The 13,339-nt window shown below is 40.3% G+C and overlaps 1 protein-coding gene across 8 annotated transcripts in view; it reads right to left on the bottom strand.

Moving 5' to 3' along the window:
* Positions 1–13,339, bottom strand: part of mark3a (MAP/microtubule affinity-regulating kinase 3a) — a 54,702-nt gene that overhangs the window by 7,501 nt on the left and 33,862 nt on the right. For 6 of the 8 annotated variants that reach the window (XM_080042497.1, XM_080042492.1, XM_080042494.1 and 3 more), the window contains exons 10-16: positions 12,475–12,574; positions 8,924–9,036; positions 8,352–8,490; positions 6,405–6,616; positions 5,832–5,935; positions 3,030–3,305; positions 879–905 (exon numbers count right to left, since the gene is read on the bottom strand). In XM_080042497.1, the coding sequence (XP_079898623.1) occupies positions 879–905; positions 3,030–3,305; positions 5,832–5,935; positions 6,405–6,616; positions 8,352–8,490; positions 8,924–9,036; positions 12,475–12,574 (971 nt within the window). The remainder of the gene's footprint in view (positions 1–878; positions 906–3,029; positions 3,306–5,831; positions 5,936–6,404; positions 6,617–8,351; positions 8,491–8,923; positions 9,037–12,474; positions 12,575–13,339) is intronic. The other 2 variants (XM_080042495.1, XM_080042493.1) reach the window with 1 other exon arrangement.

Below are 13,339 nucleotides of genomic sequence, written 5' to 3' on the forward strand. Positions count from 1 at the left end.
GAACGTGTCGGACTGGTGTGTCCTGGCCTTAACATGTGCAGTTTCAACAACAGAGAGCGTGTGTGTGTGTGTGTGTGTGTGTGTGTGAGAAAAAGAGATTGAGAGTGTGTGTGTGTGTGAGAGTGTGAGAGTGTGTGAGAGAGAGAGAGTTCGGTCGTTAACAACAATCACTGGGGCCAGAAAACAAACCAGGATCAATGGCAGCGACCCCATGCAGCGGAGGCAGAATGTGTTAGTGGCAAAGCTGCTTCGTGTTGTTGGTTCAAATCCTCTGATTGCTCAAGGAGTTCGGTCTGCTCTCACAATCAGACCAACCACAGCCACAGTTTAGCACATTTACACACACACAGAAAATACCTGATAATGGCCTAATAATGCGTAAGGCTTACTTATAAGATAGTCATTTACATTGATTTTTACATATTGTGTGCGCACTGAAAAAAAATCCAGTGTTAATACACAGCCTAGGCTCTGTAAACGGGTCTGGTGCCATCTATGCTTGGTCCACCTTTGTTCACATACCCGAAAAAGTTTACAGAGTCTAGGCTTTTTTCAATGCACACATAGTATAGACAAGATAGTGGATCGTGAGGAGATATTCACTGATTTCGTCAACAAGCGTTCTCCAGAATCACTGCCTCCACCTTTAAATACTACATTTTAATTCTAAGATACTGACGTCTAACTGTGTGTGTGTAAATGAACTCTTCTGCTAAGCGTTGTTGTGTTAGTTCAGTGCCAGCAGCCCCACGCGTCTGGACAAGTCTCGGACGAAAAAGTTCAGTGAGATTTTTTGTTTTTGTTTTTTTGGAGCAAAAGATTGAGAGAGAGAAAAAAGAAAACAAAAAATCAAATAAAAGGCAGTCCAGGAGTCCTACCTTTTGGTAAACCTGAATGACATGTTTCTACAAACAGAATCAGACAAAGAAACAGTGAAAATGGTGAAGGAGGAGTGAGAGGAAGGGGGAGGGAGGGAGGGAGGGAGGGAGGAAGGGGGGTTCTGAATGAGTGACAGAATGTGGTGATTGGAATCATCAACAGTGGACATTTTTTTTTTTTTCATTGATTTTCAAAATGATTTCAATTCCTCATTTCAGGTCAGTCATTGCAGGAGGGATGTCGCTGCCTGGACGCTGCTGGAAGTTTTTTTTAATTAGTTTTTTTTATAACTTTATTTATACATTTTACGCACCAACTTTATAACAATGTAAATGGTTGAGCATTTATTTAAAAAAAAAAATCATTGTTTGCTGACTATTTTATTATGTAACAGAGTTATTGTTGGAGATGAAATATCTCAGGAAATATATTTAAAAATAGCCGTCATAATGTCCTAGAATAAAAGCGGGTGGTGGAAGATGTACTCAAATATCAAAAAATCCTCTTTTTTGTCTGTTATTTGCATAGTTTTTCTGTCTTTGTGATATTATGAGATCTGATATACTTTGCACTTGATTCCTGTTTTAATATAGTTGAGTGGAACTAAGAAAGGATACAATGTATTTATTCAAGTAGTAACACCTCAACATAGTTTAGAAGTACAGTTAATGAGTAAACTTTCCACCATTGCATATAAAGCCCCAGTGTGTTGTTTTGACCTGACAAGCCAACACCTTAAGAGATTCACTTTACTATAATAACACAAGGACAGCAGCCAATGCTCACAGTAGAGAAGCCGGGTTATATTACTTTTGCTTGGAAAATAACTTGATTTATTATGAAAAAATAGTTCAATGTTTTGACTGGAGTTCTTATAGGCTCCAGTTTGCTTTTGATAGCGTTACCAGATTTAAACCAAGGATAACACCAACTGAAGGTGAGATTTCACTATCATTTACACTTAGTATTTCATTTCAAAGTATATACACTGTTAAAAAATGATCTCTCCAGGAGTTTTAAGCAAAAATATGATCAGCATACATCTTCAAAGAAATGTAAGAACTTAATTTAGTTAAAATTTACCCAATTTAACCAATAAAAATAGCCTAAATTTCATTAAAAAGTAGGTTGAATTTTAGTTAGTTCAGAGGTTGTTCCGGGTGTTAATGGCAGGCGTCCAGGCAGCGACAGATTTACAATTGTAAGACTTGAGAATAAATCACACGGTACAGGACAGTAAAGTGTCTCCTCACCCATCCCTCTAACTCTACAGAGCTCAGTGTTGATTGGTCACAGAAGATTAAACAGCACAGTTCAGGGATGGAGTCTCTCACTTTCTGTTACAGTCTCAACGTTCACATTTAAAAAGGGAATGGAAATTATTATAAGCCCCTTTTACACTGCCCCTAAAACCTGAGAATATTTCTGCTTTTTTGTACGTATTGCTCTACAGTGTAAATGCTAATGATAAAGATCTATCCGGCAATCTAGTAGTCTAGTAGGATTCCCTAAGCATTTCCGGGATCGCTGTGTGTGTGTGAATGCATTAGCTGTTTTAGCGTAACAAGGGCGTTTTTTTAAAGACTAGCTAAAAGTTCTACTATAACTGTGCTGTTAAATTTCCATGCAAACTTAACACTCAAACCTGCACAGTTTGGAATTTTTCAGCACCACACACAAAAAACAGTAGGTCGATTGATTTGTCTATTCGAGCCTCCACCATGTTGAAATGCAAAATAATGACTCGTTCACATCCCTGGTGTAAACTAACAAAGCTGGAATATTATCGGATTTTAGTTCCATCAATATGTTGGAATCTCTATTGATTGAGAATAAATTGAGGCTAATATTTGCGAACTGGTGGGATCAATGAAGTATCTGTCTGTCCTTCTGTCTGTCTGTCTGTCTGTCTGTCTGTCTGTCTGTCTGTCTGTCTGTCTGTCTATCTATCTATCCATCCATCTAGCTAGCTATTCCAACAACATGCCGAAATCTGTGTAAAAGGGGCTATTTATATACATTTCATCATTTCCAAATAAATTAAACCTTCAAAACCACCTGAAACAGAAAGCTACCCAGACTCCATCCCTTTCACTGTGCTTTAACACACACACACACACACCCCCCATCCACCATCCCGATGTCTTTACCTGCGTGTGAGTTTGGAGGTGAGCTTGGAGAAGAGGTTGCTAGTTGCCCTGCTGCGGCCCTGGGACAGCGGGGTGGCGTCGTGGGACAGGGTGGGTGATGCCGGGGGCCCGTTGTAGGTGGCGGTGCGTCTGTCTCTGAGCTGGCCCCCGTGGAAGGTGCTGCGGGAGGCCGTGCCCCGAGGGAAGCGCAGGCGGTCGGGCGTGGAGGCGTTGGCGATGCTGTGGATAGACGCCACCGGGTTACGCTGGGTGCTGCCCGGGGAGACCGCTACACTGCTGGAGGGGGGGAGAGAGGCAGGGGTGGGGGGGGGGGGGGCAGTGTTAAAACATGACGGGTAGATATAACAGTTTTTCCACTTCAAAAGTTTTGCTAAAGTTTGACACTGTGGATTTGTAGTTACCTTGTCTTTTTGGATGGTTTATATGGAATTTTTGTTTCTATTGTTTGTATGTTTATATCTATATATACAGTATATATATGTGTGTGTATATGTGGGGTAGTGTTAAAACATGTGGTGGAAAGTAACAGTTTTTCCACTGCAGACGTGTTGTGAACTGTACCTGTATGTATGACTTTACCCAGTGTCTTTAAAAGGTGGAGTCAACTACCCAAAATCAGTAAGTATCTCCACACAATCTGCTACCTTTATGTACTGTGCGTGCACTGAAAAAAATAATCTGGTATGTTGCTTAGCTGACAGAGCTTAGGCTGTGTATTAAGACTGGATTGTTTCTAGCTCACACACAGTACAGACAGGTAAATCATGACAACAAGCATTATCCCGAATCACTGACTCCACCTTAATTTCACAAACGTGTTCGGTAAGTGTGAGATGAGGCAATAAAATTACTGCAATGGAAAAAACCTCTAGTAGTGTAGACGAACTACACTTAAAAATGGGCCAGAGTTTGTTATTATATCTACATTTCTAATTAATTTTACAATGAAGTTTCAGGTAAATAAGTCCTGCATGTTAGATGTGAACAGGGTGTAGTGAATGCATTGGAACAGCAGGGGGAGCCGGTGAGCACCTCAGTAAACCAAGTGAACCTTTTATACACAGTCAAGGCAAGGAGCAGGTTGAAGGATCCAGACAGGAGAAGAATCAAAAGGAAAGAGTGACAGCAGGACAGAGGAGAGATCAGAAGGGCTTGAGTGACAGCTTGTTATTGCCACGGAGACGGGGTGATTTCTCCAGGATCACGGTGATGCAAACATGGAAAAATATCATCAATAGAATCGAGGCCTGGCAGCTTGAGTTCAGTGCGATACATATTTTTCTCTTTTTTTGTTCCGCATCCTCATGGAGGGCAATAGAAGTTACGCACTATAGCTTTAACTTTAAAAAAAAACAAAAAAAAAACAGTCAAACTTTTTTCATCATAATGAGATTAACTGTTTGATGCTTGTAGCTGATGAGCAGTTTCAGACACTGACAACAACAAACAAGAATTCCTCTCTCGCGCCTCCCTGAAGGAAATGGCTTTAGGTCATCCATGGTCCATATGGTTTAGTCGCGGGGTTACAGAGAGTGAAGCCGGGCTGCATGTGGGTTAGCGAAGGGGCCAGACATAAGAGTAGACAGACGAACGGGTCGGATAGATAGGTTGGTAGGTAAGGGGGGGGGGGGCTTGGGTATAACAGTCTTTGGTTACTTGGCCCTGATAAGCCTTACTTTGGGGTGTCGTAGTCCAGAGTGTAGTAGGAGTGTGGCAGTGTGGACTGGGACCCAGCCTGGCACACATACAGCGGGCCCACCGTGTGGTGCCTGAGGCGAACCGAGCCGGTGGAAGAGCCCAATGCAGCCGCCGCAAAGCCAGACGACCGGCCAGAGCCACAAGCCACGTCACGCATGCTGCTCATGTGAGTGGGACAATGTCCAAAATAATAAGACAAAAAAATAAAAATAACCCCCCATCCCATCGCGAACCACACACAAACAGGCAGAAATGAAAAAAGAAAAGATGAGAGAAATGAGAAATGCATAGAATAGAAAGAAATAAAATAAAGGAGTGAAGCAAAGTAAGTCTTTTTGGTAACCCTGGATAGAATCAGACCTTAAAATGGTGAAACGCTGCTATTAAGGGTTCAACCAGATGGAGTTTGAAAGGCTGACATTGAGCATACAAAAATGTCCATATTTAACAGCCTTGAATTTGACCAAATCTCTGTTCATAATGAGAATATTTTGCATTCTTGTTGGATTGAAACTAGTGGTGAAGTATATATATTTTTAAAGAATAAAAAAATAAGCTTGAAATGGAAACCGTTACAAGTTTAATCTTAATAAAAACCAAGATGATAAAATGTTATGTGATTAAACCTGTGTCTGTACATTACTTATGAAGATGCTTTGTTAAACCCAACCCCTGCTTCTCTCTGTGCTGCATTGTGCTGTTTTTTTTTTTAAATGTTTTAGTGAGAAATTCAGGTCAAAGTTAACTAGTTGGATGGTGAGGAGTAATCACTGATTTTGACAATAAGTGATTTTGACAAGAAGAAGACCTTACTCCACCTTTTAAGCACAATTCTGGCAAAGGAAAGCACTAACTGATGATGTAGTAAGAAGTAAAAAAAGTAAAATAAATAAAAAAAATAAATATCATAATTTAAAAAAAAGGACTGGCCACCATAACAGATCTAACCAAATTAAAAACCAAAATAACACCAACATATAATGAAACTTTGTGTCTGTGTTTTACTAGTTAAGACACTGAAACCCACACCGTGTAGCAGCATTCTTCCATTTTGTGTTTTTGTGTTGAAACCAGGTCAAAGTGAACACCCCCCACCCCCCTCACCTGTTCTCCTTCCCGTTGGGAATGACGGAGAGCCGGTCTGTGTTGTTTCTGTCGCTGCAGACGTACGTGTTCCTCCGGGTCATCCCTGCCGACGCCGTGTTATTCTGCATAGCAACAGAGAAGCACATGAAATATGTTATTAAAACAAACAGGTTTAACTCTGTTTAGTTTCAAGCATCGGTGGTTCCATCCCCCGTCTCCCCGCCACATGTCAAAGTGTCCCTGAGCAAGACACTGAACCCTAGACTGCTCCTGATAGTTAGCCTGCTATCAGTGTATGAATGCGTGTCTGAATGGTAACAACATATCTCCCTTGAAAAAGAGTCTCCGGTCTCAATGGGATTTACCTGTATAAATAAAGGTTAAAAAAATAAATATAAGTAACTTTGCCATTCCTTCTTAAGACATGGACATGAAATATGATCCATTATATTGTTAGAATCATATCAACTAGCAAATAATTCTTCAGAGCAGAAAGAATAAATATATTGTTATTAATTGAAGTCATGCAATTAGTTAGAAAACGTGTATTTTAAGTAAATAAGAGGTTTAAAATATGCTGCTGTAACTCACGCTGGGTCCGGTAGTGGCCCCTTTCCGGCGGTCCGGTATGTCGGCCTTGTTTGGGTTGTTGGCGTTGCCTAGGAGCGGGCTGGAGGGCGGGGCTGCGCGGCTGCCCGGGGTCCCAGGCTTACGCAGCTGCACGCCGCCCTCCTCCTTGCTGCTGTTCTCTGCCGTGGTCGTCTGACTGCGCTTTGGGTGGGCGGCCGGCACGTTCTGACCCACTACACAGACAGACAGACAGACAGACAGACAGACAGACAGACAGACAGACAGACAGACAGACAGACAGACACACAGACAGACACACACACACACAGACACAGATCTTAATACACATTTGAATAGACTTGATTTTATGTGATGCCTTCATTTTTGTCGTATTTTCATCGCATTTTGCCCTAGCGCCTCTAACAGGTGCAGTCAGCTTGTTGTCAAAATCTGAATATCTCCTCTCGATCCGCTAGTGTGCTCTGGTGTTCACACACAGCCTAGGCACTGTAAACTGGTACGTAAACAAAGGGTATGTTAACAAAGTGGGCCCATCGTAGCTAGCAACATTCCCGTTTACAGAGCTTAGGCTGTGTATTAACACTGGATTTGTTTTCAGTGCACACACACAGTATTGACAGGTTGTGAGGAGATATTCACTGATTTTGATACAAAGTGATTTTGACAACAAGTGTTGAATCACTGACTCCATCTTTGAGTTTAAAGTGTTTTTATATAAAAATGTGATGACCTAGATTTGGAAACGGCAAACAGATGCTGACTCAGACGTAATCATCAGCACATTAACTATACTTAAACAAAGCCGGGTGATGGAGTTCATATTTGTCTCTTCTTTGTTTTCATTCAAAATAATCCGCCCGAGGCCACATTCCAAATCCCAGAATAGACCTGTGGCTGCAACTGATGTTTTCACTTTCCACGGAAAATCTTCCAACAACAATTTAGACAATTGAATCAGCAAAAACACAAAGAAAATCACGGGTTCAAGCTCCTAAAATGTGAATATTTTAGGTTTTTCTCAGAATTCCATGACAATAAACTGAATATCTTGAGTATTATGGACAAAACAAACTCTTTTAGTTGATGAATTTTGACTTCCAGAAACTATGAAAGGCATTTTTCACTATATTTTGACATCTTAAAGACCAAAGAATCATAGAAAATGTAGGAAATATGCAACTTAATTAATAAAACATATTTCCTTAAGCCATACATGTGTGAATTTGCTAATATTATGTGGTTCAAATGTCATTTAAAACATCGATATTTCCAGAAATGGTGCCATGGTTTTGTTTATAAGCGTGTGGCAGTTATTTAGTCTGGAGAGATGACGTGGGACACACTGAAGTTATTGACAAAGTGTTATATCACAGTGAACAACACTGAGCCGAACAAATAAACTAAAAGGTTAAAGTGCCCTCAACATGTGACTGCTTTGATTGACCTGCTTCTATCGGCCTGACAACAAGCTACTGCCACAAAGCAACGTGTATTACTGTAAACAGACACGTTTTAGCAGTGGAGACACTACAGACAATTAATTTTTTCAAGCACTGGTCAATTTCAAGATTTTTGTCTATTTTGCTTCCATAACATGTCTTCTTTCATACTAGTATTAATAATAGTAATTACAATTAATAAGGTTGAAAATGTACATGTAGGTGTTTATTTGACTAAACCTTGTCTGTTTGTGTCTGTATATTTCTCCTATACAACCATCTTTAACAGCCATTATCTCAACATCACTTTTTTCCCCACAATATTCTGAACCAAAAATCTCAACTTCTAAATCAACTAAACTTGTTATAATCATTCTTGGCACTATTCTGAAGGTTACAACTTGAAGGATTTGTTCGTATGTTGTTAATTGTCTGATTTATGATCAATTTTGTTCTTAAAACGTGTAGAATTTTTTATTTTTTTTTAAACCTATCATGTGTTGCTCACCTTGCTCACTGTAGCGCCTCTGTTTGGATGAGACGCTCCTCTGGACTTTGTGTGAAGGCGACTGGCCGTTGACCTCGCTGGCCGGCCGTGGTTTAGCCAGGGACAGGTTGCTGCTGGAGGCCGACTCAGTGGGCTCATGCTGGGGGGAGGAGGACAGACAGATATGGGTCAAAACATCCAGGAAATTCACAGACTCTTAAAATGCAAGTTAACATATTAGTCCGACTGATATTGTACTAAAATGAATTTCTCAAACTCGAGCTAAATAAATCGATTCCCCTCCCGTGCTTGTGTATTGGGACAAGGACAGTAGCTCAATTAAACGGCCTAGTCAAGCTATGACCGTAGCTCAACTAACACTGATTGATTCATTTAATTTTTTATTTCGAACATGTAAAAGAAAAACAGAAAATAATGGTGTTACACAAAACAGAAAGCCTAATACATGAGACAAACACTTGCTGATTTGAATTACATTCAGTTCAGAAAGGAGTGGGAAGAAGTTCACACTTTCGTTTAAGTGAGTGACAGATTTAGTGACTTATTGTCCTGTATAAACAGTGTGTTATTACCTCTGAGGCCTTCCTGCCCAGCAGCAGGTACGTCGCTGTGATCTCGTCATATTTCATCTTGGCCAAAGATTCCTGGATCTCCTCCAGGTTGTAGCCCATCCCCACCATCACATCTACACACACACACATACATGGAACATTTAGAGACACATCACACAGCCAGCAGTTTAACAAAGCATAGTGTATTAACATTAAAAGGACTGGAAAACTGTTGGTGTTCCCAGTTGGAAATCTGAATAACAAAATTATTATGAAACAAATACAATGGATTTTTTTTTAAATCAAACAAAATGACCCTTCGCTAAGCCCCGCCCCTGACATCTAGGCTGGCCAATCACAGCACATGACAGGTTCCGACAGAGGTTTCTTGGCGACGCTCTATTGACTATTTATTTCTCTGAATATTTTTTTTATATAGTTTTTTCCCCTAGCCTGGCATTCCCAGACCTGCCACTAGGCGCTGGCAAATTAAATTTGCTGCGCGTGTTGGTCTGGACACGCTCCGTTGAAGCTTATCAAGAAGACCAGAAATCTGGGTCTAACGTTTCAATTGGTTCTATCTAATAAGGGCGCGCCAGAGCCCCTTATATGGTACTCTGGGGAGGACGTAACCGGATGACGACAGTGACGTGCATGCGACGTCGAAGCCGTGATAGTAAACATCAGAGATGGCTGCGGATATGTTGTGTGAGTTTGAGACTGCTTTGACCTCGACCCTTAACGATTTGGAAGACGGCACTCAAATCTTTCATTAGCAAGTAAGTGGAATGTTCTATTTTGCCGACCGACAATGGCAAACGTTTAATTTAACAGTTTAACAGCTGTTCGCTAAACGAAAGGGGCTTACGTCGCCTTGTGCATCGCTCTGATTGGTTGTAGTGCTATCCAACTGCGTGCAGTGGCATTTGAAATGCACGAGTAGGAGCCGCCCCTTGAGTTGGAAATTACTATTGATCGTCGCCAGACCCTCTATCGTTCAAGATATCAGGGTCTGGATTTCCAGGCTATTTTTCCCCCTGAATAATAACCACTTTCCCCCTTTATTTTGATATCTTTCCGCCTACAATGGCCAAACTATAATCACCATTACATTGTTTACTGTTGAAAATCTTTTGCCAATAAAGTTTTAAGTGAACAAAAAACTGGGTAGAATCAACAACAACATAGAAGAAATATCAATAACATAATTTAACAAATCAGAATCCTCAGTGTGTGCTTCCTCAGTTGATGCTTCCCACTGGCTTAATTACATGACTTGTTAACGAGGATCGTGTGTTTCTGGGAGTGTGTGTGTGGAAATTATTCATAGGGGTGAAAGCTAACGCACTCGCAGCATCACGCCAGGTGGAGCAGAGCGGTGTTTGCTGCTTTAATCATTTATCCGAGTGTGTGTGTGTGTTATCGTGCATGTGTGTGTGTGTGTGTGTGTGTGTGTGCGTTTGTGTGTGTGTGTGCATGTGTGTGTGTGTGTGTGTGTGTGTGTGTGTGTTATCGTGCGTGCGTGTGTGTGTGTGTGTGTGTGTGTGTTATCGTGCGTGTGTGTGTGTGTGTGTGTGTGTGTCATAAAAAGCCTTTTATCCTTTCATCTCGACACCACGCAGCCTTCTGTATTTTTAATAGACTCTGTGCTGTGTATGAAACGTGTTGGAAACCTTTTATAAATCAAAGCAGATTGAACATAAAGCTTTTCAGACGGGTCACGAGCTACTGACATGCTCTGATTTCCTGCTACGCTCTGTGTGAGGACGCTGGTTTCTGCTTTTACACCTGATTTAGAAGTCTAGTTAGTTTTTTTAACATTTATACTTTTAATAAACATCCCTCTATTGTATTGTAATTATTATGTATAAGGTCCCACCACTCATGACATGATAATTACATTTAAATCAAAGAACCTGCACAATAAAAATCGCAAAGATTTATTTGAGGTAGTTTATAAAATAATCTCCGCTACATAGTTTCCACCCCCCAAAATTTTCGCAATTTATCCATATGTGTTTGTTTGGTGCTAATTATCAGTAGATCAAAACAACAAGGATGCAGCAGGTTATTTATGCTGTCAGACGCTGGTTTGAAAGATCTGACCGATTTTATCCAAAATTCTAAATCTGAAAATACCCAAAACCCACATATGAAAATGACTCATCCTGTCTGATTTCCTAGCTGTCATGGTGGAAAGGTCTCTGAAGCAGCATCAACGTCACACTCTAACCCTCCACTGGAAGCTGAACTAAAGCCATTACTAATCGGTGAGTTAACGGCTTCCCTTTGCTGTTTCCCTACTGACTGACAACTTCTAAATTTGGTCAAATTAAACAACATGGAGAGATCTGGCTGACTGACTCTCACAGACATGGCCATCACAACAAAAACACCATTTATAGTTGGAGAATAACACTTTCTTTGTGTCACAACCTGCAAGTTAAAAATCAGGCTTTATGTAAACTGCTTCAACTGCAATGAATGGTAGACTATTCAATGTCAATTCAATATTGGGCCATTCAGATTAAGCCTACCAAAACATTTTGTAAAAGGGAGGCATGGAGATATGTTTCCTAAGTCATCAATGGCTGTCTCAAACTAATTAGGTTTAGTATGAACAATGTATCACCATTATTTTTCTAAACATTTTTAGTAATGAAACTGTTGGTATTGTGACAGCACTACAGTAGTTTCATAAGGAGTATAGTTCACGTCCCTCCTGCAGTCACAAAAGTCTAAATCATTTTTGCCATTTGAGACACAGGAACATGGTTTTCTCATTTAGGATGAGGCGGGTCATGTAACTCTTTTACATTATTCAGGATTCAGGGATTCCTCTGCAACGTTACGACAGCGTCTCTCCCAAAAGCTTTTTATTTTTCCTGCTTCCAAACATGTGCATGAACCTCAGCTGCTGTTACGTAAACGCTCCCCCTCCACACACACACACACACACTTTCATCTAGGGTGCGATGGGGAAGGCCTCTCTCTCTCTCTCTATGCAGCACTACAGATTGTGTTTATTTATTCATAATCACGTTTCATCTTTTCCATGTAAAGCTTCTTCAGAACTGAACTAATGAGAGCTGAACTGTGCGTCCCGGAGCGCTAACCTCGCTAACGCTAAACGCCTTTTCACCATCATCCCACATCATCCAGATTTTACCGTAATACACACAAAATATATTTGTTTTTTTGTTTTGTTTTTAGCCTGTGCACTTTTTTTGATCACAATAAAACAAGGTGTCAGCAGCCCAATGCTGATAAAGCTTGAAAAAAACTTCAAAATGTTGACTTTAAAAGTAGTGCTGCACGAATAATTGCGTATATATATAAAATAAACAAATCGGTTTCTTGATTCATGCATACTATTCGATCTTATTTCTATTATTTATTTCTATTACGTTAGAAGAGACGTTAGAGTTTAAGCCCAGAACTGAAGTGTAATGTTGAAGATTCACTAAAGAATCTTATGAGGAAATCTTAAATCAAGAAAAATTGTGAATCACATGAGCGTGAGAGTGTGTGTGTGTTAAGTGCGTCTGTGCTTGCGTGTGTTTGTTGTTTACCTATTCTCTTCTGGTCGGTGATGTCCAGCTCCGGTTCAGTGTAAGGCTTGAGCTCGTCCTCTTCAAATCCTGCGTTGATCCATCGGTCCTTCATGATTTGCTGCAGAAGCAAAACGAGACCATCAGACCAGATATTAGTACGTTAGAGTCACAGCTAACAGCTGGCGCTTCTATGCCTCCATACAATGGCCGAACGCTCAAGTCCAGTGTTGGTAGTCAATGCTTTAAAATAAGGTAAAGCTCATAAGAAGCTAGAATATGGAAAAAGGTCACTGAGACCTCACAATATGGAAGATCACAGGCGAATTTGACCTCCAAAATGACATTCAGTTCATCTTGGAGTGGACATTGGTGCAAAGTTTGAAGAAAATCCCTCAAAGCGTTCTGGAGATATTGCGTTCACAAGAATGGCCCGGATAAACAAAGGGACGACCCGAAACCATAAAAAAAATATTGTTAAACACTTATTTATTTTTAAATCTTATTAAATATTTTTGATAAAAGGAACCTTAGATTAGATTTAGCTCTTTCACAGTCCGTATTACACTGTTGCTGCATCTAATTTGTTTGCAGCTGTATATTGAATTAGCAAATTGATCAATGGCTGTTTTAATAAGGACGGAGCCAAACTAATTACCACCGATCATGTTCTGATGTAAGCAGAGCGATGCCACAATACTCCAGGACAAAGAGGGAAGGCATCTGAGGCTAACACACATGTGACCATCAGAATCACACAACAGCATTTAGTTTAATTCACTTACACTCAAGAAAAAAACAAGATGAAATAAAACTATTTACGTCTAATAAATCAAATTGTATTAAAGACGAGAAGGATCTTTCATTAATGGCTAATTCAAAAATC

This window comes from Ammodytes marinus (assembly GCF_949987685.1).
Source record: "Ammodytes marinus genome assembly, chromosome: 15".
NCBI lineage: Eukaryota > Metazoa > Chordata > Actinopteri > Uranoscopiformes > Ammodytidae > Ammodytes > Ammodytes marinus.